The 25,037-nt window shown below is 37.6% G+C and overlaps 2 protein-coding genes across 2 annotated transcripts in view; both read right to left on the reverse strand.

Annotated features, from left to right (window-relative positions):
- The window catches only part of tbc1d14 (TBC1 domain family, member 14), a 19,272-nt gene extending 3,335 nt beyond the window's left edge, over positions 1–15,937 (reverse strand). Inside the window, exons 1-14 of the mRNA XM_016261595.1 lie at positions 15,325–15,937; positions 14,962–15,081; positions 10,684–11,383; positions 9,500–9,626; positions 5,037–5,155; positions 4,713–4,795; positions 4,427–4,544; positions 2,689–2,795; positions 1,786–1,872; positions 1,489–1,583; positions 1,339–1,410; positions 657–785; positions 457–566; positions 113–371 (exon numbers count right to left, since the gene is read on the reverse strand). Of these exons, the coding sequence (XP_016117081.1) occupies positions 113–371; positions 457–566; positions 657–785; positions 1,339–1,410; positions 1,489–1,583; positions 1,786–1,872; positions 2,689–2,795; positions 4,427–4,544; positions 4,713–4,795; positions 5,037–5,155; positions 9,500–9,626; positions 10,684–11,383; positions 14,962–15,019 (2,064 nt within the window). The 5' untranslated portion in view covers positions 15,020–15,081; positions 15,325–15,937. The remainder of the gene's footprint in view (positions 1–112; positions 372–456; positions 567–656; positions 786–1,338; positions 1,411–1,488; positions 1,584–1,785; positions 1,873–2,688; positions 2,796–4,426; positions 4,545–4,712; positions 4,796–5,036; positions 5,156–9,499; positions 9,627–10,683; positions 11,384–14,961; positions 15,082–15,324) is intronic.
- A 1,966-nt stretch (positions 15,938–17,903) lies between these two features.
- Positions 17,904–22,603, reverse strand: LOC107575175 (uncharacterized protein KIAA0232-like; the record flags this gene model as incomplete). Its single annotated transcript, XM_016261594.1, has 3 exons — positions 17,904–18,686; positions 18,887–18,901; positions 19,268–22,603. Coding segments are annotated over 3 exons (3,468 nt in total), but the record flags the coding sequence as incomplete, so codon positions are not given.
- Positions 22,604–25,037: the final 2,434 nt, after the last annotated feature.

Consider the following 25,037-nt stretch of genomic DNA (forward strand, 5'->3'; position numbering starts at 1 on the left):
ATATATATATATATATATATATATATATATATATATATCATACAGTTTAATAAGTATTCATTTTAATGCATGCAATGTGTTTATGTGTGATTGTTTAGCGAAAGATGCTCACTTGTGCCCATTTCTTGTTCTTGCTGTTCATGTTGATGGTGGTTATGCTGGAGAAGATCTCTTCAGCAGAGATGTAGTCCGGCAAGCGCGTCAGGAACTGAGCGATGTGGATGAAGTCCATGTGTGTGAGGATGTCCTCGTAAAGACGCAGAATCCCCAGTGCTGTGCGGAAGAGAAATTCCTCGCCATCTCGACAGAACACGTCCCACACACGGCACGCAATGTCCAGTGGGAGTGATTTACTGTACAAGGTGAAGATCCTACACAGACAAAAGCAGATCTCTGATAAATAAATCTGTACCTCAGGGGCACATTTCTGACAGGACTTAAAAGTATCTCACTTACCAGTCAATTAAATAAATATCAGAGGACAGGCTGTTATTTTTAAAATGTGCAAAGAGCTTCGGTAGATTTTCTTCAAAGAACACTTCAAATGTTGCAAAGTATGTCAACATCTAAGGAAGAAAAATGACAGGAGCATATGAAGAGTCTTGAATAATAACTTTTTTTTATTGATCGCACAAGACATTGCTCATAAAACTCACAAGGCTGTGGTCCACTCTGTAGAAAGCCATTTGACAAGGCTTGTTCAACAAATTGGCAAATGCAATGAAGGCATCAGCAGTGTTCATGTTGAGGATCAACACTGCTGCTATAAAGGACATTCCCTGCACCTACACAACAAACACATAACAGAGATAAATAAATGAGGATTTATCTTTAACAAAAAAAGCATCTATTCTTACCCCTAAAACAACATGCTTTACCCCTTAATGTCAGAGCAGTGCTGCCTTTCTGTATTCACAATTTGAGAATCTGTATTCTCAATTGATCATTTAATTTTTCCAGTTTATAATACGACCTTTACACCTAGCATCTTTGTGGAGGTGTAAGTGCAAAAGCTCTTTGGCCAACAATTGACATTGTGGTCTATGAGCAGGATGTAAGAGAGCTGTGCAGCACACATTGCTCTGGCATTCTCACATGTGCAGCAGAATAAGGTCTAAGGCTCTGCATATTACGTGCATAATAGCTGGAACAAAACAACTCATCATACTCCAGCAAACCAGCTGTACAACACAGCATCTCTGTCAGTTTCTGTTTTACTCTGTAAACAACTCTTTATATGAGTCAATACTCAAGCAGACTGAGGTTAAGGTGCAGAGTACATAAAAAAAATATTAGACATCATTTAAACAATTAGATATCATAGTAAACCAGACTTACATATCCTACATCGGGACGATAGCAAGTGTAAGCTCCCAGAATGCTGTGTAATACATCATGGTATGGGCCTCCCTGAAAATAAACCCCAAAAGATAATGACACAATTGTCAGCAGATTATATAAAACACCAGAAACAGCAATGCAGCCTACCTGTTGAAAAATACAGAGACTGGGAAAGGTTCTGGAAATGTCTAATTTGATCAGTTCTAGACTGGCCTCTCGATCAGCATGAGACAAGCCTGTGTCTGAAAAATAAGCAATAATTAGTTACAAAAAGGGCATTAAAGGATGCTGATGGAGGAGAAATAACAGAGAATGAAAAGAGAAGCATAATAAAAGAACAAATGATGTTTGATATGAGATTAAAGAAGTTATTCCAGCAAAAGTGAGAGAATAGAAACAAAAGTACCATGTGCTTGGAAAAATGGAAAAATGTGTAACCGTCACCTTCAGTCTCTGTTTCTGTAGCAGCCGTTGGGGCTACAAAGGCATTCCACTTTTCTTTGGCTCTTGCCAAACAGATATTATACAGCTCTGTTTAAAACACATACATACACAAATAATAATGTGTTATTTACATGTAAATAAGTTAGTATTTTTTTGTTACAAGTTATGTTTACATGTGTAAATCTAAAACCACTATTTGCTTTGTAATGATATAGTGATATAGTTAGGTTATTACATGTAACTGTTTTTAGGAATCAAATTTGCTTTTGGAAATCTGCTAAACTAGCGTTTCTGAACTCCAGGGATTTCACTCGTTTACTTAAATATAAAGTATAACTGCATTGTGTATAAATACAGGGAATATTTCAACAAAAATGTAAAACTAAATTCTCATAATATAATTACCCAGCTTGTAAAACTGTAAAAAGCAGTCTCGTCAAGAATCATTTGCTATTCAAAATGTATCTTTATTTTTCTACACATGATTACAACAGATCCCCATTGCAAAAAAACATTTAAACCACAGCAGTTTTCGGTGCAGAGTTCTCACAGTGAACAACCACAAAAGCATGGTTATTACTACCTATAACGTCATTACCATTAGCATATGACAATGCATCATTCATGCTTTGCTTTAGATATGCTGTTCTCACAAAAGAAGCTTCAAGCTTGTTTATGACTGCAAATGTATGGTATACATTTGTGAGTTTTTGTTAAAAGTAAAAAATTATGTCAGAGAAAAGATTAAAATTAAACACCAATTAAACCACAGGACACTGCTTGTGAAACACAATGAAGAAAATTTCGAATTAAAAAAAATTATGTCCAAAGTAGTCTTTTGTATGTGCTTATCCTGTATGTGTGAGGTGTATGTGATAAAGAATACATAAAACACATTCATACCATCTGTGATGTTCAGTTCATTGCCTATCGCTAAACTCCAGACTTTGCCCCTCACACTGGGTGGCAGACCCTGCCACCATAAATCCCTCACCCGCTTGGATGAACACCTGGAATGGGGAAGAGAAGGACAGAGCAAAACAAGTCAATTAACAAGTCTAATGTGTGCAATTATTTTCAGGGAAACACACGGCTGAAGTAGTTCCAGGCAGGTCTTGACCGCATTAAGATGTCCATATCACTTCGCTAAATGATTTCTGTTATTTCAAAGGTCCTTACAGCCTACAACAGCAAAAAAACAAAACTCACAACGACACTGACCAAGCAAATAAATGTAGCAAACAACAGGATAAATACGACAAAGTATTTCCATGTTTTTTGCCACAAAGTAAAATTTTAATATGTACAGAAAGCACATACTCTCTTTCTCCCGCTCTCTCTCCCTTACAAACGCACGCATACAGTACGGACACACACATTGTAAGTGCTGCTCTGACGATTTTATCAGTAAAATAGCTCAGCACCTTAAAAGCTACATGTCATTTCTCACTAGCGAGTAGGGTTGGGTATCGTTTGAATTTTATTGATTCCGATTCCGCTTATCGATTCCAATTCTTTTCGATTCCCAGTTTCGATTCCAATGTGATTAAATAATGATATCAAACATTTATCCTGTCCCTTTTTTGCAAACCATTTATTGGAGCTGAATACTATGAACAAAAATCAACAGGCTACATAAAAACTGGACTCTTTAAGAGCTGTTTGTGTGCAAAATAGAACTGCATGATTCTGGATAAATTGAGTTTTTCCCCCAATGGAAGTTGTGGTTCTCTCCTGATTCTGAAGAAAAAACATTAGACAACTAAACAAAATCACATGTAATTTATGAATTAATTATTAAATGACTCACTCAAGAAACTTTGGAGTGCTTAGTAATTAGTAGATTAGATTAGATTAGTAAAGTCCTGGCAGATCGCTAGGTCCGGTCCTCACCAGAGCATGTGAGCGTTTTTCGCTCTATGGACGTGCGCTCCGCTCAGTCGCTCTAACCGCCCCAGCAAGCGCTCCGTTAATATTCCGCTCACGCTCACCGTGAACCAATTCCCGCTCCGACATAAGTCCGCTACGCTCACATGCTCTGGTCCTCACAGAGAAAAAAAAAAAGAGGAAAAAAAAGCACATGGGAATCGATGGGCGGAATCGAAATTTTAATTTGACAACAAGTATCCGATTCCTGACCTTAAGTATCCGATTCTGGAATCGGAATCAATTTTCGATTCCCAACCCTACTAGCGAGGTAATAGCGACATTGTTCATGAAGCAGATAAACTTACAGTTTCTCACGCGTCTGCCGAACACTGTACAGATCAGACTTAGGTAACTCACACATGCTTAATTTCTCTTTTTTTCTCTCCAAGCATATTTTAATTGTAACGTTGTTTATTTCATTTTTGGACTTTCAGCCACTTTTATGTTTTATTCACAGGGACAGCAGAGAGATTATCGGATATAATAAGGATAAGAGCTGTATCTCATTCAAATGCACACTGCTCACATGAGCACCTAAGCTCAACACTTCTAGTCCATGTCTCTCACTAATTGGTCAATTACATCTCTTGCCAAATGTTACTCTTCATAGAATGTTTTTGACTACTCTATCTATGGTCTGTTATTTAATTACATGTCAATAATGTTTGTTTGTGTAATATATTGAGTCAATGAATTTTGTGTGCAGACTCACATGCTTTGCCAGTTGGGTAATATCTCCTGACTCCAGGTGAGAGCAGCATTGCCAATGCTTTCCTCATGTTTACACCTGTCCTCTAGTTGTTTTTTCCGTTTCTGGGCCTCTTTCAGCTCTGCACAGAAACAAATACATGCGCAGTGAGAGAGAGGAGGAATGGCAGTGAAAAGGAAATCCGTTTCAACAGGATTTAATTTCAGCTTTTGCAACAGCGCCCTCTAGAGCACACAAAACTGGACGCACTGAAAACTATACACAAACAAATGCGTGAAAAGAAAGTCACCTCTCTTCTTGGCCTGAGCCACCATCTCCTCATATTCTTGTCTGTGTTTCTGGGCTTCTTCCTCAGGCTTTGCAGGAAGATTCCTACACACAGGTACACAATTAGTCAATAGAAGTATACATTTCTGTCTGTGAGAGAAAACATTTTGAAACACTTTACATCTATAAATCCTTTATTATTCCATATTCCCTATGCTTTAAATTATACTAGCACACAATATCAACTATGCTGCATGGCATAACATTGCATGCCAGATGGAAGTGGGTTTTTTTTTCTACTCATACAGGAATGAGAGGTTTCATGAGCAAGTACAAAAACACTTACGCTGGGCGGTTCTCCAGTATAAGGGCTGTGGTTGAAAGTGGCTCAAAGTCCAGGTTCCTTTTTACATTTTTCTTGGGAGATATGGAACTGCTTGATTGCCCACTCCTTCTTTCATATTCCTTTATAAATAAACAAAATAAAAGTATACACATTATATGAATAATGTATAAAATACAATAAAGCAAATGTATAAATCTTATGATGAATAACACCTGTTAACACATTTCAATCATGAGAAGTAAAAAGCAACACCGTTAATGGGCCATTCTACAGAATTGGTCCAAAGTCAAAGTCAGAGTTAAAAACGTCTTGGAAAAAAATGTGTCTTTTTCCAAAAAATGTGTATGAATGCAAATTTGATAATATTCAAGGTACACATTTCTAGTAATTGCGCAGTTAATTCTCATATTGTATTTTCAGGAAGTTTTGGGATATTTGTCCTCTCCCCAAATTTGTCACTACAGAAAAACAGTAATAATCATTTAATTAGAAGGGTTATATTGACCTACTAAGATTTTGCTTACATCTACGTTGTAAATATTTTTTTTTGCTATTTTATTAAAAAAATGTCAGCGGTAAATCAATAATTACACTTTTAACAATATTTCAAATGTTATTTATGAGATTTGTTGTATTTTGAATCCAATTTTTCTTTGTAAAAGGTAAAACATTTATCATACTGATTTCAAAGTTAACAATTCATTAGTTTGAATATACATCGAACCAAAAACTATCATAACATCTTAGTTGATAATTCAGTATATTTTATTTTTGACAAAACATCCCATGTTTCGGTAGTGACTGCACATTTTCGGTAGTGACAGTAATGCTTTGGAAGCGACCACATCACATTACAGAATTTTAACTTGCATACTAAAATACAAAAAATTTGCATAACTGTACTATTTTTCCCCCCAAATATGAGGATTGTGTGTTCCATTTGTCACTACCGAATCAATGATGACATGTTTCAGTTGTGACAATTTTATGGGATAACACCCAAAAAAAAACAACAAAGATGTCACTACCAAAACTCCACCAAATGTTTCGGTAGTGACAATTTTAGATACTTTTGAACCCATCTCAAAGATGCTAATCAGCACATAGTTAGCTAGCACAGTTCTGAACAGTTGTACATGCATACAAATTAAATTATATGGAAAAACTCCCAAAAAAGTGTGCCTATTTGCAGAAAAGAGGTGTTCGGTAGTGACGTTACTCTTAGATTTTTCAGACTTTCGAGCACATTTACCTCAAAATGATGGGATCTACCTACTCCCCTGTAGCTATGAGAGAAAGACACATAAATATTTCCTGATCATAAATGTAGGGGTGTAATTAATTTCAGTCTCAGCCAATAAACTAAAACATGCACTGTTTCGGTAGTGACATGAAAATGCGGGACACTTTTTTTAATACATAGTTTCATAATTTACAAAGAAAATATAAAACAAATATTTTTTAAACTTTACTTTTTAAAAAGATATTTTTAAAAACAATGGGGGAAAAAAAAATACAAAAATGTCAATATTTTCATAAGCTGAAATTTAGGGGTTAGGGTTCGGGACAGCCACCTCCCAATTGAAAATACCCAATAAATTATGATTTTACATATATATTAAGCTTACTAATATTTTTTATATTTTTGTGGGTTTCAATAGAGAATAGAATGCTCTTAGTAAACGTCTAAGATTTGAATACTTAAACGCTTTTTAAATGTGTTTTTTGGTTGTGGGAAAGCAGTTTGGACCAATTCTGTAGAATAGCGCATATAAGTCCAAAGAATTGAAACAAATAATACACTTTTAAACCGTTAAAGGCTAGTTGGAAGAATCTCACAAAAATTTTCAGGTAATTTACTACAAAAAAAAAAAAGAAGACAAAAAAAAAAAAAAAAAAAGGACAAAAAAAAAGGGAAAAAGGTAAAAAAAAGGGTAAAAGGTTTAATATTTTAATGAAATAAAATGCATAAACCAAACAACAGATACTACTACAATGAAAAATAACCATTTACAATTAATTTGGTTAAATCACAATTTTTAATCGAGGCTTAATCATCCAGAAAATGATCATTAAATAATACATTTCAAGGCATTAGGCATAAGAACTTATAGGAACTAATGCCTTAACAAGGTTAACAAACATCCAGTGTTTTGCCACACAATATTTTTTTCACAGCCGGCACAAGTGGAAGCAGAAGTTCTCAAACTAGCAGGAACTGTAAAAATAACGGTCTTTGCAATCACAGTGAGTCATGATAGGCCCAAATGGAATCAGAACAACTTGCTTCTGTTATAGTATGCGTTTCTTTACAAAGTCTCATGTCACAATGTACACACTGAATAAGTAATCTGTACTCTTACTCTGCATCCATCTTTAAATTCCCAGATTCTGAAGTAATCTGTCTGATCTGTATATCTGAACAAAATGACGATAGAGAAATACGTTTTATTTATGCAGTCAGAAAGCACACGCTATCGCTCATGAGTGAATATAAATATTAATTTGACCCCATGCTGCACTCTCTCAGAGATAAAACTAGACAAAATGACCTACATTCCAATTCTGAGCCAAATGTGTATAAAGGACATTAAATACAATTAGACGAGGAACTCCTAATTAGTTTTAAGAGTGAAAGTGGGACAGAAAACCAAAGAAACAGGATGACAATATAATAAAATATAATAACAAATGTGCTCACACATAAACACCAGGTACACCTGCTACGAAAGCATTGTCATTTCCTCCCTATTATGCTCTTTTTTTTTTCTATTCTTCCTCATTCTCCTCACTTTTTCTTTTTTAAATCAGACAGGAAACAATGAGGGGGGAAAAGGAAAAAAAATATGACATGAACTCACCATGAACGCTGCAGTGCTGTTGAGACATTCAGAATCCAGTGTTTCAGACACAACACTCTACACCATTGCTGTACTTCCACAACTACAAGCTCAAGTGCCTTGCAGACCGAAAGGCAAGGCACAGCAGCAGAGGAAGAGCACAAGGAATATGGGACACACCCTGAAGAACAGTAGCATGATACTACTGTGCTCCTGCTCCTCTGCTGTTATTGCTGTCTCACTCCTGCTAAGTTACTTGACACTGTTTTTCCTTGCCCTCTTTCTCTCTATTACTCCGTCCTAACAAACATGCACCCAACTGGGAGGCACTACATCAGAGGGATGCAGAGGATCAGACTTTGTCCCGTGCTCCAGCTGTGTCCATAGGTGTGTGTGTGTGCATGCTAATACTACTCGTCATCATCACAGTGCTGCTGAGAGAGGATCCATGATTTACAGGCAGCCATACTAATCGATTGCAGCACAAGGCTCTCTGCACTGCAGTCTCATGTGATCAGTGCGCTCTGTGCTCTGCTGTGCATGTCTGAGTCATGTACAAAGATGATAAATTATCTGCTTTACGTGGCCTGTGTGTCATCAGTTCTCATGAGCTTTCACTGATTCAAATCAAATATATCAAGAAACATCCTAACGCTGTCAAACCATCCCACACATTTTAGTCCCTTAAGACTTTACATTTAAAACAAGTAAATGGCAGCAGGGAGAATATTGCAATGTTTAAAGTCAAAAACAATGAGGCAGGACAGAAGCACATAATCTTAACTCATCTCTTCCTATAAGCCACTGCTACAGAGTCCAAATAAACCAGCAACTCTAAACCTGTCACCCAATACCTCGATCTTCCATTACAGCTGCAGAGAACAAAAGCAAGAGATAAAGGCAGGAGTTGGATGTGGGTGAAATCTAGATGGACACGGGGAGGCAGAATCATGGGGTTCAAATTACCTAAAGCAAACTGCAGGCCTGCACACTGGAAACAAAGCCCCATTCAAAACAATATCAGAATAACTCTGCATTTGATTGATTCATGCATAATGAATCAAAGTGAAAAATCTAAACCTAATATACACAAATCGTTAAACATGTAGCCTAAATGCTTCATTGTTAAAATATTTTCTTCCAGCTGAGAAAAACATTCATGGGTTGATTTCCCCAAAACGAGAAACGGAAATTTAAAGCAGTCATGGGAGGAAAGTGTTACCATGTACATTTTTGACATCAACTTAATGGCAAGATTGCGAGGAGACGCGTGACAAATAAAAACAACATGTGTTCTTAAATTGGCTCAAAACATCAAACATGTTTGATATTCTCAGACTGGACATATTCTGAAGCTAAAAAAATCTGTCTGTGCCCAACATTCAATACACTCTGCAAAATCTGGCAACTCTAGACTGTCCAAAACCTGCAGACTGGTTCTTTAGGTTCTTTCTATAGGGCCAAACTCAATGAAGGGTACATTATACAATACACTGAATACAGAAACTATATTTTTTCACAATTTCGGCACAACCTTACTACATGAAAAAGCACTCAAAAATCAGGTACATTGCATTTTGACCTCTTGTAAGATCTTGTATGAGTGCAGGTGTGTGAACGTACCTTTTGTATTTTCCTGGAGTCTTTGGTTGAAAGTTCTTTATGTGGAACTTTACCAAACAGCTTCCAGCCAGGCTCTCTCTGTTCTTCCAGTACACCCGCTTCCTTCATTCTCTTAGCAAAAACACTCCTTACAAATATAGAAAAGAAATAAAAGGACTGAGTTAACAGAGTGCTACGTCTACTGAAAATGACCTTCTCAAGTTTTTTTTTTCGTCTTTTCATTATTTTTAAGCAATGCAAATTCCACAAAGAGACACTTTATTATTATAATAGCACTTTTCACTAAATACACAGAACAGAGGGAGAAACTGAAAAGAATACTGCACTACAGTGGAGAGTGAGGCAGAAGGAACAAACATTTGAGCTGTTTTAAGATCAAGAAAAGCTTCAAGAAAATCTGTGATGCAGAGATAAGGAATCATCTTTTTATGGAATTACCTTTCCACTCATCAAAGGAAAGGTAATTCTGAGGCATGCGCCACAAGTTGAGAATGATCACCCACAGCACAAAGGACAGTGATTTGAGTGGATGATAGAGAACAAGCCGAGGTCCAGGTAGTGATGAGCTCTATTAAATATGAAGGACCTAAGCCACTTAAGACCTTTTGAGCACTTAACTCCACGCTATTCAGTGGCGCCTAAACATTTTTGTTCTGCAACCCATTTTTTAGGTTCTGAAATGCTTGTGAAACAAATACATGTGCGTTTCAGCAGCACTGAAAAGAAAATGATGGGAGTAAAAAAACTGAAGTATATCATAGTTATATCAAGTTATATCAAATACTGCATATCATTTGGTATGGGGCCTGATTGGGGCCTGCAAGTAAAAAATCTGAAAATTAAATCACCGGTGATGAGAAACAACAGTACACCCTATAATCAGACGTTGAAATAGAAAGGGAAGTCGAGATTAAAAATTAATGAAAAGTGAAAAGGTGTTGCCAAGAGTATTGCAGAATTCCAGCGGAAACACACATGAAAAATTTTAAATGTATAAAATTATTAAATTACATAAAAAAATGAAACAATGACAAAAATGTTAATGTGAATAATATTAATGCAACATTATTCGAAAGGCAAAATTTCGTCAAGTTTACACAATAAGCAAACCATGATACTACTGAACAAATCAGTAGTTTCTTGGTGTGAATTTTACAACATTACAAATGCAAATGCTACAATACTTGTGGAAGAAGCTGGCGAGTGGACCCAGTCTCTTGGGTCTAGCCTCATGTGGTGTAGAGACCCCCACAGGTTGCCGTTGTGGGCTGCTCAGCTTGCCGTGTAGGTCCGTAGGAGATGAGAGTGAATTGTCACAACGATGCAAGACATCTTCATTCTCAAATGTAACAACGGCGCTGGACTCGGATGTAACCATGAAGTCTAGGAAGTCCTCATTACTGACTGACAATGTGGCAGAAAACTCGGTACTTAAACTGGAAACACTACACACTGAAATTTCATCACTGCGGTTCAAAGTACCCTTGCCTGCCGCACTGGAGAGCCCACTTGCACCATAAAGACGTACTAAATCAAAGTCACAACGTGGGAAGGTGGAAGACTTGAGCATGGAGTTATCTGAAACATCCAAGTTTAGTGTTGCCGGATTATCATCATGTGGAGGTGGAACCACCAGCTCAGCAGTGGTGACTCGAGCATGAATGTGCTCAGGGGGGTTAATCTCAAGGGTGGGGATTCCAGAGTCCTGAGAGGCCAAGCTGCTGCGATCCTCGTCACATGTGCCATTAAAGGGAGTGAATGATTTGTAGCTGAGGGAGACATGTGGCAGCTGAGAGTCTGAAGGCATGTGATGCTTGACATGGTTTTGGGTGAGAGGCAAACACTGGTTGTGTGAAGAGTTGCTGAACGATGAGACCTGGAAATCTAGAAAGACAAATAACAAAAGTAAATCAGTCCCTATGAGGAAAAAGTTAACCTGTAAGTCATATGGGTTTTTCGTCTCCTTATAGAAAATAAACTTTTTTTCTGAACCAACAAATGTCATTTCCACTGCATCAGATTACATACAGTATTTCATTCCTGCAACCCTCTATGGACACCTTGGCAATAGAATCGCCATTGGCTAGTAAACTTTTTACTTTACTCACCAGACTTTATCATGAAGGCATGGGAATATAATAATAATAATAAAATGAAAAAAAAAGTTCTCAGGACAGTTTTTGCAATAAATACCATTTCTGCTTATGACCTTATCTTACAAATATCTCAGGGTCACATGGACAGAAATCAATTGTATCCTAGAAACTCAGGGAAAATTACACCCTACACTGTAAAAAAAAAAAAAAAAAAAAAAAATCTTATTTCCCTCAACCTTGAAACAAGAAACAATGCAATGTATTATTCAAAATACAGGCAAAATCAATCCGGGAAATTACTTCATATTATTAGTAAATTGGGCCCATGTTAATGTTAATTTTCCATTAGGTGACAGGTCTGTGCTCTCAGCCCACACTATATTCCCCATGTGTCAATATTCAAGTTAAAAACATTCTGAAGAGTGAAAAGACTCGATGTGCATGGCTGGGTAAACACCTCTCTGATCTTCCCTCAGTAAAACAACCTCTCATCACACTAACTCGCTGACCAGCTTTTCTCTACATAATAGAGTGACATGAAAACTTCAGTGTGCAGGAGTAGAGAAAGCAACCTGAAACCAGACCAAAAAACAAAACAAAAAACAAAGACCTGAGGAAGCGTCACGTCAACACTCCCTCCAACTCAACTTTGAGATAGCTGTCCTCAAACATCCTTGATAATCTAGTGGACAATATCTTCCATCAAAATTAGACATCACAGTAGCACATCAACAGGATATCAAAAACAAAGGGGAAAATAGAACATCAGCTCAAAACAAAAAAAGATGAACAAGAATGTTTATATTGTGCCCGATACGTTTGAAAAATATATAATGGGAGAGGCGATGGATAATACGAGCTCTACTGGTTCTTCCTCCCCAATTGAATATAGTTCAGTGTGTGTAACAGGTGTGTGCACCTGCTCATCTACTGCAAAAGAAACAAAACATGTGCATAGAATCTACAAACCATTATTGGATTGTGGACAGAACATGCTTTAAGAAAGCCGTGAAATCTACAATTGAGTGCAATCAGTAACTGCAGCTTTTGACAGGACAACAATACTTTAAAAGCCCAACAATACACACCTTAAACAATAACAGCGCTTTCGTAATTTCAAAAGTGACCCAGCCCATACATTTTTTCAAATTCACTTTGAGTTTTAAGGTTACTGTGTTCCTGTAGTCAAAGAGAACTTTTGTAAATTATTTATTTAATTTATTTTCCAAATTAATAATTAGCTCTTTCAACCAAATCATACAGAACTACTTCGTGGCTCTATCAGCTGATGTGCTGTTAATGCTTGTAAAATACCATGAAATTGTTGTTCTCTGATGCAATCCTTCATAAGGCAATCAGCATCCTCTGAATTAAATATACATAGAAACAGAAAACTACTTGAAGTTTTGAAAGAAATAAAGGATAAGGATCAGATCAATCAGCCTGTTCAGATAATTATACAGACATACAAGAAAGGTATGAACAGAACAGTATCCAATTTTATATAGCGGGATAATTAAATCTAGGAAACTTTCAACAGACTATATAAGATTAAAAAGGGAAAAAGAAGTAGGCATTACCTTGACTCAAGACCAGTGGGCTAAAATATGTGTTATATCACATACCTCTACAAGCTCAAGAATGTGGCATGAGTTCTGCTGGAAAAAAAATTATTGGATTTTTTATTACACTGAGAATTAAGACATTACAAAAAAGGGATCTCCACCTATGTTGGAGGAATTGTGGGATGGAGGAGGCACGTCATACGCATGTATTCTGGCAGTGCTCAAAGATGAGTAGTTTTTGGGAAGTTGTATGGTCTACTATTACCAGTATTTTTACTGTCAGTATTTGAAGTCATTTGAAGGTTTATATTTGAAGGATATCCCTAATGAGGTTGAAAGGGAGGATAGATATGTTTAAGGTATTATTGATAAGTAAAAAGGCTGTAACCCGGAAATGGTACAAAGAGGATCCACCTACGAAAGAAGAGTGGTTGAAAATAGCAACAGAGGTCAAAGAAATGGAAAGGCTCACATATATACTCTGATTACAAAAACAAATCTTTGAGAACAAATGGAGGAAATGGTTAGCTTTCTCCTCTGTAGAATAATGGTCTATACTTGAAAATTTACATTAATATGGATGTCATGTATTACTGAAAGAATATGTGTGTGGCAACCTTTGTTAATGTTGCTGGTGCAATTTTTTATTTTATTTATTTTTCCTTTTGTATTTTTTGTCTCCATGCCCTGTAGTTAATTCCGAAGAAAAGTCAATAAAAAAATAAAATTAAATAAAAACTACTTGAAGTTAGTCATTATTATTAAGGACAAAACAAGGAAAAAGGTTCAAATCTCTCAAATTTATATTCCCTTAATCTAATCCTTACATTTTAACATAATATCTCCCGTTTTAATTAGGTAAAGAGTGCACCAGTCAGGCTCCTGGAAGTAAAAATCCCATTGACAACTTATAAACCTTTAAAAAAAAAAAAAACTCCTGTAATCTACAAGATTGTTAATAAATGGTATAACATTTTTTATTTAATATTTTTTAAATAATTGTGTTCAACAGCAGAATACCAGGTGGAAAACGACAAGAAGCATGATTTTGCCAAAAAACTTCCACTAATCAGAGAATTGCAATGTCAGCGCCACTAACTCCCCTGAAGCACTTCAAATGACTGTCAGGTTTCAAACGACTTAAACATTTGTATGCATGCATAATATGCATGTTTTGCAAAGAAACAAAACACACACGCATAAATAAATATATATATGCACTCACACATGCAGTTACATACAGTCTTATGCATTTTGTCTCTGTCTGTTTTTCAAATACTTTTTTGCTTCAAATCAAAATGTGTATTGTTGTGATTCACCAGCTGGTTGGTTTGGTTCATAGTCAGTAAATCAGGAAAATCCCTAGGAGAAAATTACTTCTGGAACTATGCTGAAAAAGTGGGCGAGCAGCACTGTTGCACTTTACTATTCATGACTAGCAACCGTATAAACACAAAATGCCCACTGCATTTAATACACTTGTAATCACTGATGTTCAACGTATGTTTAATTGATCAATATTGCAAGATTTTGTTTTGGTTTGTTTTTTTTTTACAATAATTATACATTACAAGTTTTTTTTTTAACTATCCTGTAGTCTAATTTCAATCATTGAAGTGCATGCAAGACTTTTCTATTTGTCAATACATTTCCGAAGCTTTATCTGATTACACTCAAGCATAGTTTCCCCCATGTCTCAAGAACCAGTGATGCTAATGTGCAATAATTTTGACATCCAGGGCCCTAAACAAACAGCTTGGAGGATGTAGCTGTTATGGCTACAAAGTTACTTTGAACTTACCATCAATGCTTTGACCGTTTGTGTTGCTTTCACAGGACGTGTGCTCTGCTTCTGCCATGTTCCTGCTGCAGGTGGAAGGATGTGCGTGCGTCCATCACCTCCTCACCTTTACTCCAGACCCTCCAATAAACAACACTGTTATTATTACTCTTAGAATATAACACGGTCCGCTTTCACAAGCACGTCTGCACTTCATTTATCACCTAAACTCTAAACTTCACTCAAAACTTTTCGCCTTGCTTGAGCACTTCGCTAGGTTCAGGAGACATTAAACTTCTACATCACGGCAAGTGTCTGACTGCAAAAGGCTCGAGCTCTATTTGCGCACGAGTAACGAGTAAAAGCTAATGAAAAGTATCTTACCTGTTGTGACGCTGCCACCGCCATTTTAAAACATCCTCACCGATATAAATGTGCCAGGAAAACATACGAGTCGATGAATCCACCTGCGCTACGACTGACTGAAGTGCTGGTCTGCATCAAATAAAGTCAAAAACTATCGCTACTTCCACCTGGGTAGGTAACGTCGCTTTTCAGGCACGCAAACCGTTGTCATTTAAATCGAGGCAGAGCGTTTTGAAAGTGTTAGGACGTATTGCCGACAGTCAGTAAATCAGGAAGTGACCTCCAGTGCCCTGTAGACACTGTACACACTGAGCGACGCGATAAAACTAACTACAACGCTCCCCGTCTACGCAGCTGCCCCGTGTCATATTGCACTCTTCGGTGATTTATTCACGTTATAGTTTTGTCGTGTCGCGTGTACAGAGGGTGTGAAGTTTGTTTTAATGCGTAGATACGGTTTATTGCTAGTTTTAATGAATCCAAGTGATGAAACCGTATGCGGTATTTTATCAGTAACCAGAAGACAAACTGTTGCTATAGTAACTAAAACAAACCCCCAAACCTGCATCCGGCTGATTAACGTCAACCTCCCTCACTCCTCACAGCAGCTTTACGATGAACGCGCCTGACCACTGGCTGCAAATAGCAGTATTTCATCAGTTGCACTATCTACATACTTTAAAATCTAAAATACAAATAGTTACTTGCCAGGAGTTCACCTAGTTGTGTGCATTTGATGCTACTGACAGGACTTTTTATTTATTTTAACTATTTGTAGCTGGATTTTACTGTGGCTGGTACATGGTAGGCTATAACATTTGATTAGGCCTACTCCAAGCACTGAGAGAAAACACTGAGAATATCCTTTAAAAAGCAAATAACAGTTTTTGTAAAGTCATTTTCTGCGACAAGTTAAGGTCAGGGTTTCACTTCCCTCGGTCTGATTCTGTTATAGCAGGTTGGCTCAGTGTCAAAGCTTAATGTGTATTGAATATATACCCATTTAAAATGTAGCTATCTGGGAAGTGATTGTACGAAGTCATAAAGTCTCTCTCCTGCAGTCACAAATAAACAAGGACTATGTTTTTTTTGTTTGAATGTTTATTAAAGGTTTAGAAACGTCACAATGAAACAAAATGATGTACTCTTGATGTACATGGCATTAGAACAATGCAACCAACTTTGTGTTGGGGTTTGGTGACTTTCATCAGGTATTCAGAAGAAAAATACAGGGCTGGGCTCCAATTAAGAGAGAGTTTTGCTTTAGAAGTTATACAACATCGCAAAACTTAAACCTTCAAGAACTTGAACGTCATCCTCTCCAAATGTACTTGCTGAACCAAAACCTTCGAAAAAATGCAAATGCAGCAATTTTCAGTCTCCCATAGACACGAGTACTCAGGTCTTTCTCCAGCAACCATATCACCTCACACACACACACACACAGAGTTAGACATGAAAGATACAACAAATTAAGTCACTCTTTTCCATTTTTAAAACGAGTCTGTTTAAACTAAGAGAGGACCCATTTCAAATTTCTTTAACTGTAAATAATCTGTCTATGATGTTCTTTAATATTTGACTGTCACACACATGTACTATAGTATGCATTTCCTCAAAATGCTTAAATCTAAATTGCTTTTGTCCTCGGTCACCCACCCACCATAAACAAGCTGCTTAATGAACATAAACCAAAATAATACAAGTAACAATTTTGGATGACGGCAATATTTAACTCAAGGTGCTTGACAGAACAAATATTAATTTGGGTATTGATTAGAGAAAGTAATGCCAACAATATGTAATTGCATTTTGGAATCTGTCAGTATTTTAAAATGGAAAAATTAAACTGAATTGCAACATGTTATTTGTCAACTAAATACAAATCCAATAAAGATGTCTATACGCACTGCTGTACCCAGTTATAGCATACAGTAAAATAATTTTGTGCCTTCACACTCTGTTTCTACCACTATACATTTCAATGAACTGGATATTTATGATCTTTGTAAAACAAGAATCAAACTCCCAATGAGGAAATAATGTGGTGAAACACAAACACACACAAGCCATTTCAAACTGGGTCATACAAAATCATCTCTCCTAGGTTATGGTCTACAGCCTTTTCCATACAGTCTTGGATTACACACTTTAACAAACTAGGTCTTGAGCTAGTCTCAAGAACAAGGCCCAACCGGTTTCTGTTAAAATAAGCACAAATCTTTCAGAAAGACTGTGTGGCCCTTTTTCTTACACACATTTGAAGATTACGTCTTTGCTGTAGTGTATGAACATTAGCACCAATACATAAAATACTTTATAGATCTTACTGTCAAAATCACAAATTTACCCCAAAGTGTCTCAGAACAAGTCAACAAAATAAACCTTTTCACTTGTAAAGGGGAATAAGCACATTTAAATTATTGGTTTTATCTTTTTTTTTTTTTGGACATTTGATGCCAGAGAAAGTTTAAAAACTCGCAAATTGTAAACATTTAATCACAATGGCTGAATTAAATGGGAAACTTAAGCAAAGAAAGCAATTTCAAGGACAAGGATATATTTCTTCATTTAGACTTCTGTTTTAAACAGCGGTTTTTTTTTTTTTTTGTTTGCTTATTGTATTACTACACCTTCAACATATTACCCTGCTTTATTTCTTTAAGATGTTTTCGAAGCAGCACTGAACTAAAGTGGAACATCAACAAATAATTGATGTAACAGAACAAAAGTGGGGGTTGGGAGTGGCAAAAGCACTTTTTCTTTCAACACACCAAACCTCACACAACTCTATCCTCTACAATTCATATAAAATGAAAAAATAAGACAAAATGCTAAATGATCAGATTAGGGAAGGGGGTGTCGCATTCGTAGTGCTTTCAACCTGACTTCTGAGTATTCATAGGACTATTAGAAGGACTGAGACTAGGTTCACAAGCACATGCACAATCAGTAGGACCACAGTTATAGTGTATCCTAGATCAAACATAAAAGTGAAGCTAAAATCTATAAGGGGTAAATTAAAGAACAATCTTAATACTTAACTATGCCTTTTTTATTCTTTTCAAAATTGATCAACCTTGGAATTAACAGATTGAAAACAAGTCTATAATAAATGCTGTTGACCAGAATCATCTAACTGTACGTTCAACCTGTTGCCATGTTTTCCTCTCGTTATTTTTTCATCTTGATGATGCGCCGTTTTAGGAATAACAGGGCTTAGAACAGCGTGGTTAAGAAAGAGCCCACTGCGGGCCCTGGGCTCACTGTTCTTGAAAGGGTCCTCCTATCCCTCCTCTGTGTTTTGGTTGAAAGTGATAGGAGGAAATCAGCATTGGTATACCTCCACGCTCAGCAGAAGAATCATACATTACTGCTTCCTATAAGCAAAGGAGGGTACAACATTTAGTGTTGAACAAACTTACACACAAACTCCCTTTTTCTATTCAATGTAGTGTCTATAATTTGACAGTAAGATTCATCATAACTATTCACTATTGATAGATCAATGGGTTTATCAAAGCGGTGTACAACTTACTTCCCCAGTATCTAATACTGTTAAATAGTGTACTCTTCTTACCTCCGCACTGAGAACCTGGAAATAAAGGAGAACATAGAGTACTTTGCCACCAGCACTCTTCTTGCTGCATATTAGTTAAGCACTGTTCTCCAAAATTCAACAGAGGTAACTGTTTAAGAGACAAAGTCAATCAGTGGGAGCAAATTAATGTATCAGGGAATGCACCGACTGCTATACTTTTTTTTTTTTTTACCATTGAAAAGGTAAAAGGTATATCATTAAAGAACAAGTATGGTCAAGGCATATATGAATTCAGTGTATTCAAGAGCAGGTGATAGCAATGTCAATATCAACTGATAAAAGCATGCTAATATATTGTACGATTTTCTATATACGTGTCTCTGAAGGTTAAGATAAAAGACTAGCTCTACAGTCACTTACCTCAGGCATATCTTGAGCAACATCAAGCGACTTCCCACTTTTTGGAATCTGATCAGTTGCAGCGCATTTGCAGGACTCTGCCTCTCTGCTAGATTCCTCTTGTTGAAGAACAGAGGACTGAACATGAGAACATGGCACCGAAACCGCTGCCGTCTCACAATGTACGCAAATCTCTTGTTCAGTAATCGGCAGAAGGGTGCTCCCACCCTCCTGCGAATCGAGTGATGTCTGGGCACTCTTCTCCATGCCAGACTTCTTTACTCTGGGTAGGAACTTCCCAGACTCCAACTCAGATTTTCCATAGTAAGGGCCCTCGCACTCTGCGTCCTCCTCAAGAGGCTTGAGGTCAGCCTGTGGGTCATCAAAGAGGTCTGCTTGACCAACTGGAAGACTCGCTTCCTCTTTCTCAGACTCTACATCTGACTCACTGCACCCACCTGGAGAAAGTTCAGAGGCGGATATTGGCCGGAAATGAGTCCTTGGGGAAATTCGAATGGCCCGATACTGAGTCCGGTTGATGCCATATAACCACGGGCAAAAGGGCTCATTGTCGGAGCATAATATGGATTTTGGCTTGAATCCCGGGCTGAACGAGGCCATATCCTCTGGCTCAAAGGAGCACTCCACATGCAGGACCTGGGAAAAAGGGTTGTTCAAATCAAAGGATGAAAACGGGTAATCCAGTCCTGACTCTTCTCTACGGAAGCCTCCACACGATCCAAGTAAATCTTCATGGAAGACAACAGAAAATCCCTTATTCAAACCATCCCCCGGTCCCTTAGTAGCCTGCTCATTTTGGCCAAGGGACACAAGGGGTCTCCACAATGGCTTGTGGCCAGGAGCAAAGCAACTGCTTGTGTTCATGAACACATCCGCTCCTGCAATGGTTACCATGTCAGAAGATGTGGCTGCTGCACACTGCAACAAACTGCCACAAGCATCACCAGGTGGAATCATAGCCCATTCTCTGTTGCCACTTAGAGTCTTCAGTTCTCCATAAACCCCACCGAGGATAAAGGAGGTGCTGTCCTGTGAATTACAATTCCAAGGCTTGGCCGGTGTCGTGTAATCCCCATCATTCATTTTAGAGAGCTTGGTTTTAGGAAGTCCCTTGTCCTCTTTCTGCCCATCCCAAAGATGATACTCTGAACACTGCACAGCTTTCTTTTGAATAATTTCACCTTTTACATCCTTGTCAAGACAGCTGCAATGGTAGCTGGTAGAATCTGAAAACAAGTGCTCCCCTGTATTCTTTACCCCGAGTGTTAAGACACAGTCTCTGTCTCCAATAGCCATCCAAATGTCTTTAATTATCCCTGAGGTGTATTCATCACTTTGTTGATTTGGGACATCTGAAAACACAAAAGCATTATAGAGTTTACTCTCATCCTGCTCTAATGCTATGCCACAAACAGACTCCAATTTCGATTTCTTATTGAAGGGCTGGTTGGACTCTGTGCCTACACTCGTTTCTTCCTGCTGGTGACTGGAGTTCTCTTGAAAGAAATCTAAAAGCTCTTCTTCTAGGCATAAAGGTGGGATAAGGGAGATACAGCTGACCTCTTCATTGCCAAACTGAGCAGACTCATCTGCTAGAGCATTGATCTGTTCACTATCTGACCGTGTCTCCTCTGAGTGGGACCAGGGACTGCAGGTCCTCGTTGATAAGTTAGAGCAGTGTTCCGTTTCTTCAAAGGCACTGTTTTTGGTCCAAATTAGCAAACGGGATTGTTTGTTTCCTTGTGGATCTAAACAGCTACTTGAATCTACATTGTCCTGACCCTCCGCAAGAGAGTCGCAGGGAAAAGAAAAGGTAGGGCTATCGTACTGCAACTCAAAAAGCGGAAAACAGGAGTTTAGGGCAGAGATGCTACTGCTGGCCTCTTGGAGATGATGCCCTACAATAGCTCCAGACAGTTTGCTAAAGTTAAAAGGAACACGGTCCAACACTGGGGAGAGCCTGACTGGAGAGTCACCCTGACAGCTTTCTCCTTCCAAATCTTCCAAGCTAGATGATGAACAGCACTCCCAGACTTGGGCAATATTTTCCATATCTTGTGTGATAGAAACATCTGCTTCTGAGGCTCCCAGAGAATCAACCCTTATTGCACTTTCCCCTTGCAGCTCAAGGCCATCTAAAACTACACATCCTGCTTCAAAGTGTTTTCGCTCAATGCTCTTCTGCCGAATCATGTTCAGGATTCGGCTTTCTGGTACCGCATCTGAGGCACTAGGATCCAATATGGATTGGTAAAAATCAACTTCATAGAAGTGAGTGAATTCAGACAGATGCTCGTCATCTAAATTTTGACCATCTTCAGGAGGAGGGCAGCTTGGAATCCCATTCAGTTCAGGATCCTCTTCGTCACCTTCACCAGGCACTTCAATGAAGTGACCATCCACAAAAGTGCCTGCTGCAAGGTATGCCCTTTGAAAACAAGAATTAGCAATGCAAACCCCTTGAATTCTCTCTGACAGACAGTCAACATCAATGGACATAGCTAAATCATTGGAAGAGTCTTCTTTACTCCGATACTTTGTCTCCAATTTACTTCTACTGAGAGGGACAAAGTACTCCGAGATGGGCTCTGTATACCAAAGTGGCTCTTCCATATATTCCTTTTTATTGGCCTCTCCTCCTGACTCCTGTGCCTCAGCCAGATTAGCATCTTTGCGGATCTCCCTCAGAGGTCTTTTGCCTTTTTTCATGTAGTGCTGCTGTTGCTTAGGTGGGCCTCCAGTGGTACTGATGTTGCCACGTGCATTTTTCCGCTCTTCTTTGTCGATGACTTTTAGGGCCAGTTTGACCTGTCCGCCACCACTGTGGCCTCTTTTCTTTCTGCTGCTGACCTCTCTAGACTTGTGTCTTATGCGCACTGCTTTGCAACTAGGGGTCTGGTCACCCTGGTTACCACTGGAGCTTGAGCCAGCCTCACTAGAGCCAGAGGACCACGATCTGGGACGAACCCTCCCCTCAGACCGGTGTCTCGCCTGTCTCTTACTATGAGGAGCAACCTGATCGTGACACACTCCTGTTGCGCTTCCATGGAATCGGTTTTCCTTCTCCCTCTTTGTGCGTCGCTGCTGGGCCCTCTCGCTGATTGTGGTGTTGGAACTGGGTGCATCAACTGTTCGGTCTTTAAAAGCTTCACCTTCGCTGGTGCAGTCTTTTGGAGAGGATGTGTCTGTGCTTGTTTGAGGGACAGCAGATGATGATGAGCTGGAATATGTGCAGGCTTTAGCTTTGTTCCACACAGTCATAATTTCTTGGAGACAAACAGATTTTTCTGAGAGAGGTGGAAAAGCTTCATAGTACCTAAGGGAGAAATTATAATAATATTTTAGTGTAAATAATAATATGAAAAAGAAAAGAAAATTAATAGCGCAATAAGAGGAAATACTGCATAAGGTCATCTTCATGTTGCTATTTAGGATTATGTAAGTTGATATTATATATTTTTGCTCCACCCAAATAACAAGCTAGACATCTGCCGGTATTCGGTACTGCGATATATCACGATAATGAACATGCACAATATTGTTATCATGGGCACTTCAAAATACCGTGAATAATTATTTATTACATATTATTCAGATTCTTTTAATGCATTTTAAGAATACCTTTCCCATCAACTGGTCACAGTGCACAACACCGCCTGAAAGCGCACATTCATTCTCTGACAGCATATGGCGCTGAACTGCAGAAATGCAGCCGTTACCCCGGAAACCCCGTAAACAAAGCAGCTGTGCAGCGCTACTTTCTGAAACGTATTTAAATTATTTAAACAGCCATTCAGATTTTTGTATTCACTATAGTGTTCATCACAGCGCCAAATACTTAAATATTTAGACTTAATAGGCTATTTGTTTACAATTTTTTACATTTTAATCTGGACTACAACATGCCCTAGATATTGTTTGAAAATGTTTTGATTCTTTATTGTTCAGTCACTTTACATTAAGGCACCATTAGTTAATTTATTAGTAAAACAAACTGCAAATGAAAAATTCTTCTAAACATTCATTTGTGTTAGTTCTTCTCTAATCTTGGCTTTTATCTTCGTTGGCTTCTACTCTTCTTAATTTGGGCTAACAAGCTCTCCGAACCACAACCTGCAAGTACTATTAATAGGTTATGTGTACATTTACAATTGCGTGCTCAAAATATCAAGTTTTTGTGCTAATGTGAGATGTATACCTAGTGCAGCTTTAGGTTTCCAGGTAAAGCACGATATTACTGTCTTACTGAAGTAGTTCTGATAATTCACTGTGAACCCACTATTTCCTAAGAATGTGTCGATTAATGTAGACTGACTTTGTTCTAATTACTGCGTTTAATAATAAAGAATGTAGTGTAGCGCACAGACTTTGAGCGTCTTTTGTCTGTCGTTCTGCAAACATTACAGTAGACATATTGGTTTACAAACTGTATTGTTTCATCAGTTAGTCCCGTTAGCACTCGGCTAACGTATCCACCATTATTGTTTTAAGTGTTCACAGTTTAGCAGCTAAACTTTAGCTGTGGGCACGATTCGCTTGCATAAGTGTTTTTGTATTTTATGTCATTATTATAAGAACGGATTGGAGCACTATATTATTGGTCTATGAAAAGGTGCTTTGTCAATCGTAGCGCTCGCTAACTTGCTCAAGGACTCCTCTCTGTGCCAATCACAACAGGCTTGGCTAGCTGACCAATCAGAGCAGAGTAGGCTTATGGAAGGGAGGGGTTTGCTCCGAATTAATTGTTTCGAGATCATTGGCAAATGACTCTAATATTAAATGAGAAAATATATATATATATTCTGAGAAAATTACAATGTTTTCTGACCTTAGATGCATTTAAACCTGCTGTAGGTGACTCCAACACAATATTAGGACACTTTAAAATACCATATGACCTGCTCTTTAACTTAGTTAACTAAGGTTAACTAATGAGATCTTACTGTAAAGTGTTACCTATTGGTCTTTATAATTCTTTTGCACTTTAATCTGTGTGAAATTATTTACTTTATACATTTTTTGTGTATTGCTTTATTGTATTTAAATCTGTTTTTTTTTTTGTTATAAGAAAAAAGTTATTAAACCTGTTATACTTTATGACAACACTTTTTTTGCAACTAAATGTAAATACCGTGATAATACGTATACCGTGATAAAAGCATAAGCAATTAATGAAAATTTCATACCATCACATACCTATAATAAACAACAACAATTGTTGCATTTTTTCTCATCTCCGTTTGTTAGGCAAGAACTAGGGTTGGATGACAATATCATAACGAGATCACAATAAAAATTATGATAAGCTCAGGACATTTTTACTCGATATCTAACAGAGTATCACAGCAGAAATAAACAAGATAACAGTCAGTCAGTGCATGCAGCTAATAAGTCTGCATGTTCTGCGTCTGTGAATGAATGGCGTGATTTTGTTTACAACACAAACTCAAACACAAGTGACATTCACAGTGTTTTCAGCATCTGCGTCTCAATATATAAGAGCTGCTGAGATATGTTGGCACATCTTTTGTTGTATAGCATTTTATTTGACAAAAAATAAAAATGCAATGTTTTGTTGTAAATTGTGATTTTAATTTTAAATTACATTTAAAAATATTGATTAAATTGTTATCATTTCATTAGATATCATTTTTGTATTAAATTTGTATTGAATCATTAAACAGAACCCAGCAAAAAATAAAATGAAAAACAGAATTTAGGGGGAAAAATGGATTTCATGGGACCCTAAATTAAAAGGTAGCTCACTCTA

This window comes from Sinocyclocheilus grahami, unplaced genomic scaffold (genome assembly GCF_001515645.1).
Source record: "Sinocyclocheilus grahami isolate Dianchi unplaced genomic scaffold, SAMN03320097.WGS_v1.1 scaffold2495.1, whole genome shotgun sequence".
Classification (NCBI taxonomy): domain Eukaryota; kingdom Metazoa; phylum Chordata; class Actinopteri; order Cypriniformes; family Cyprinidae; genus Sinocyclocheilus; species Sinocyclocheilus grahami.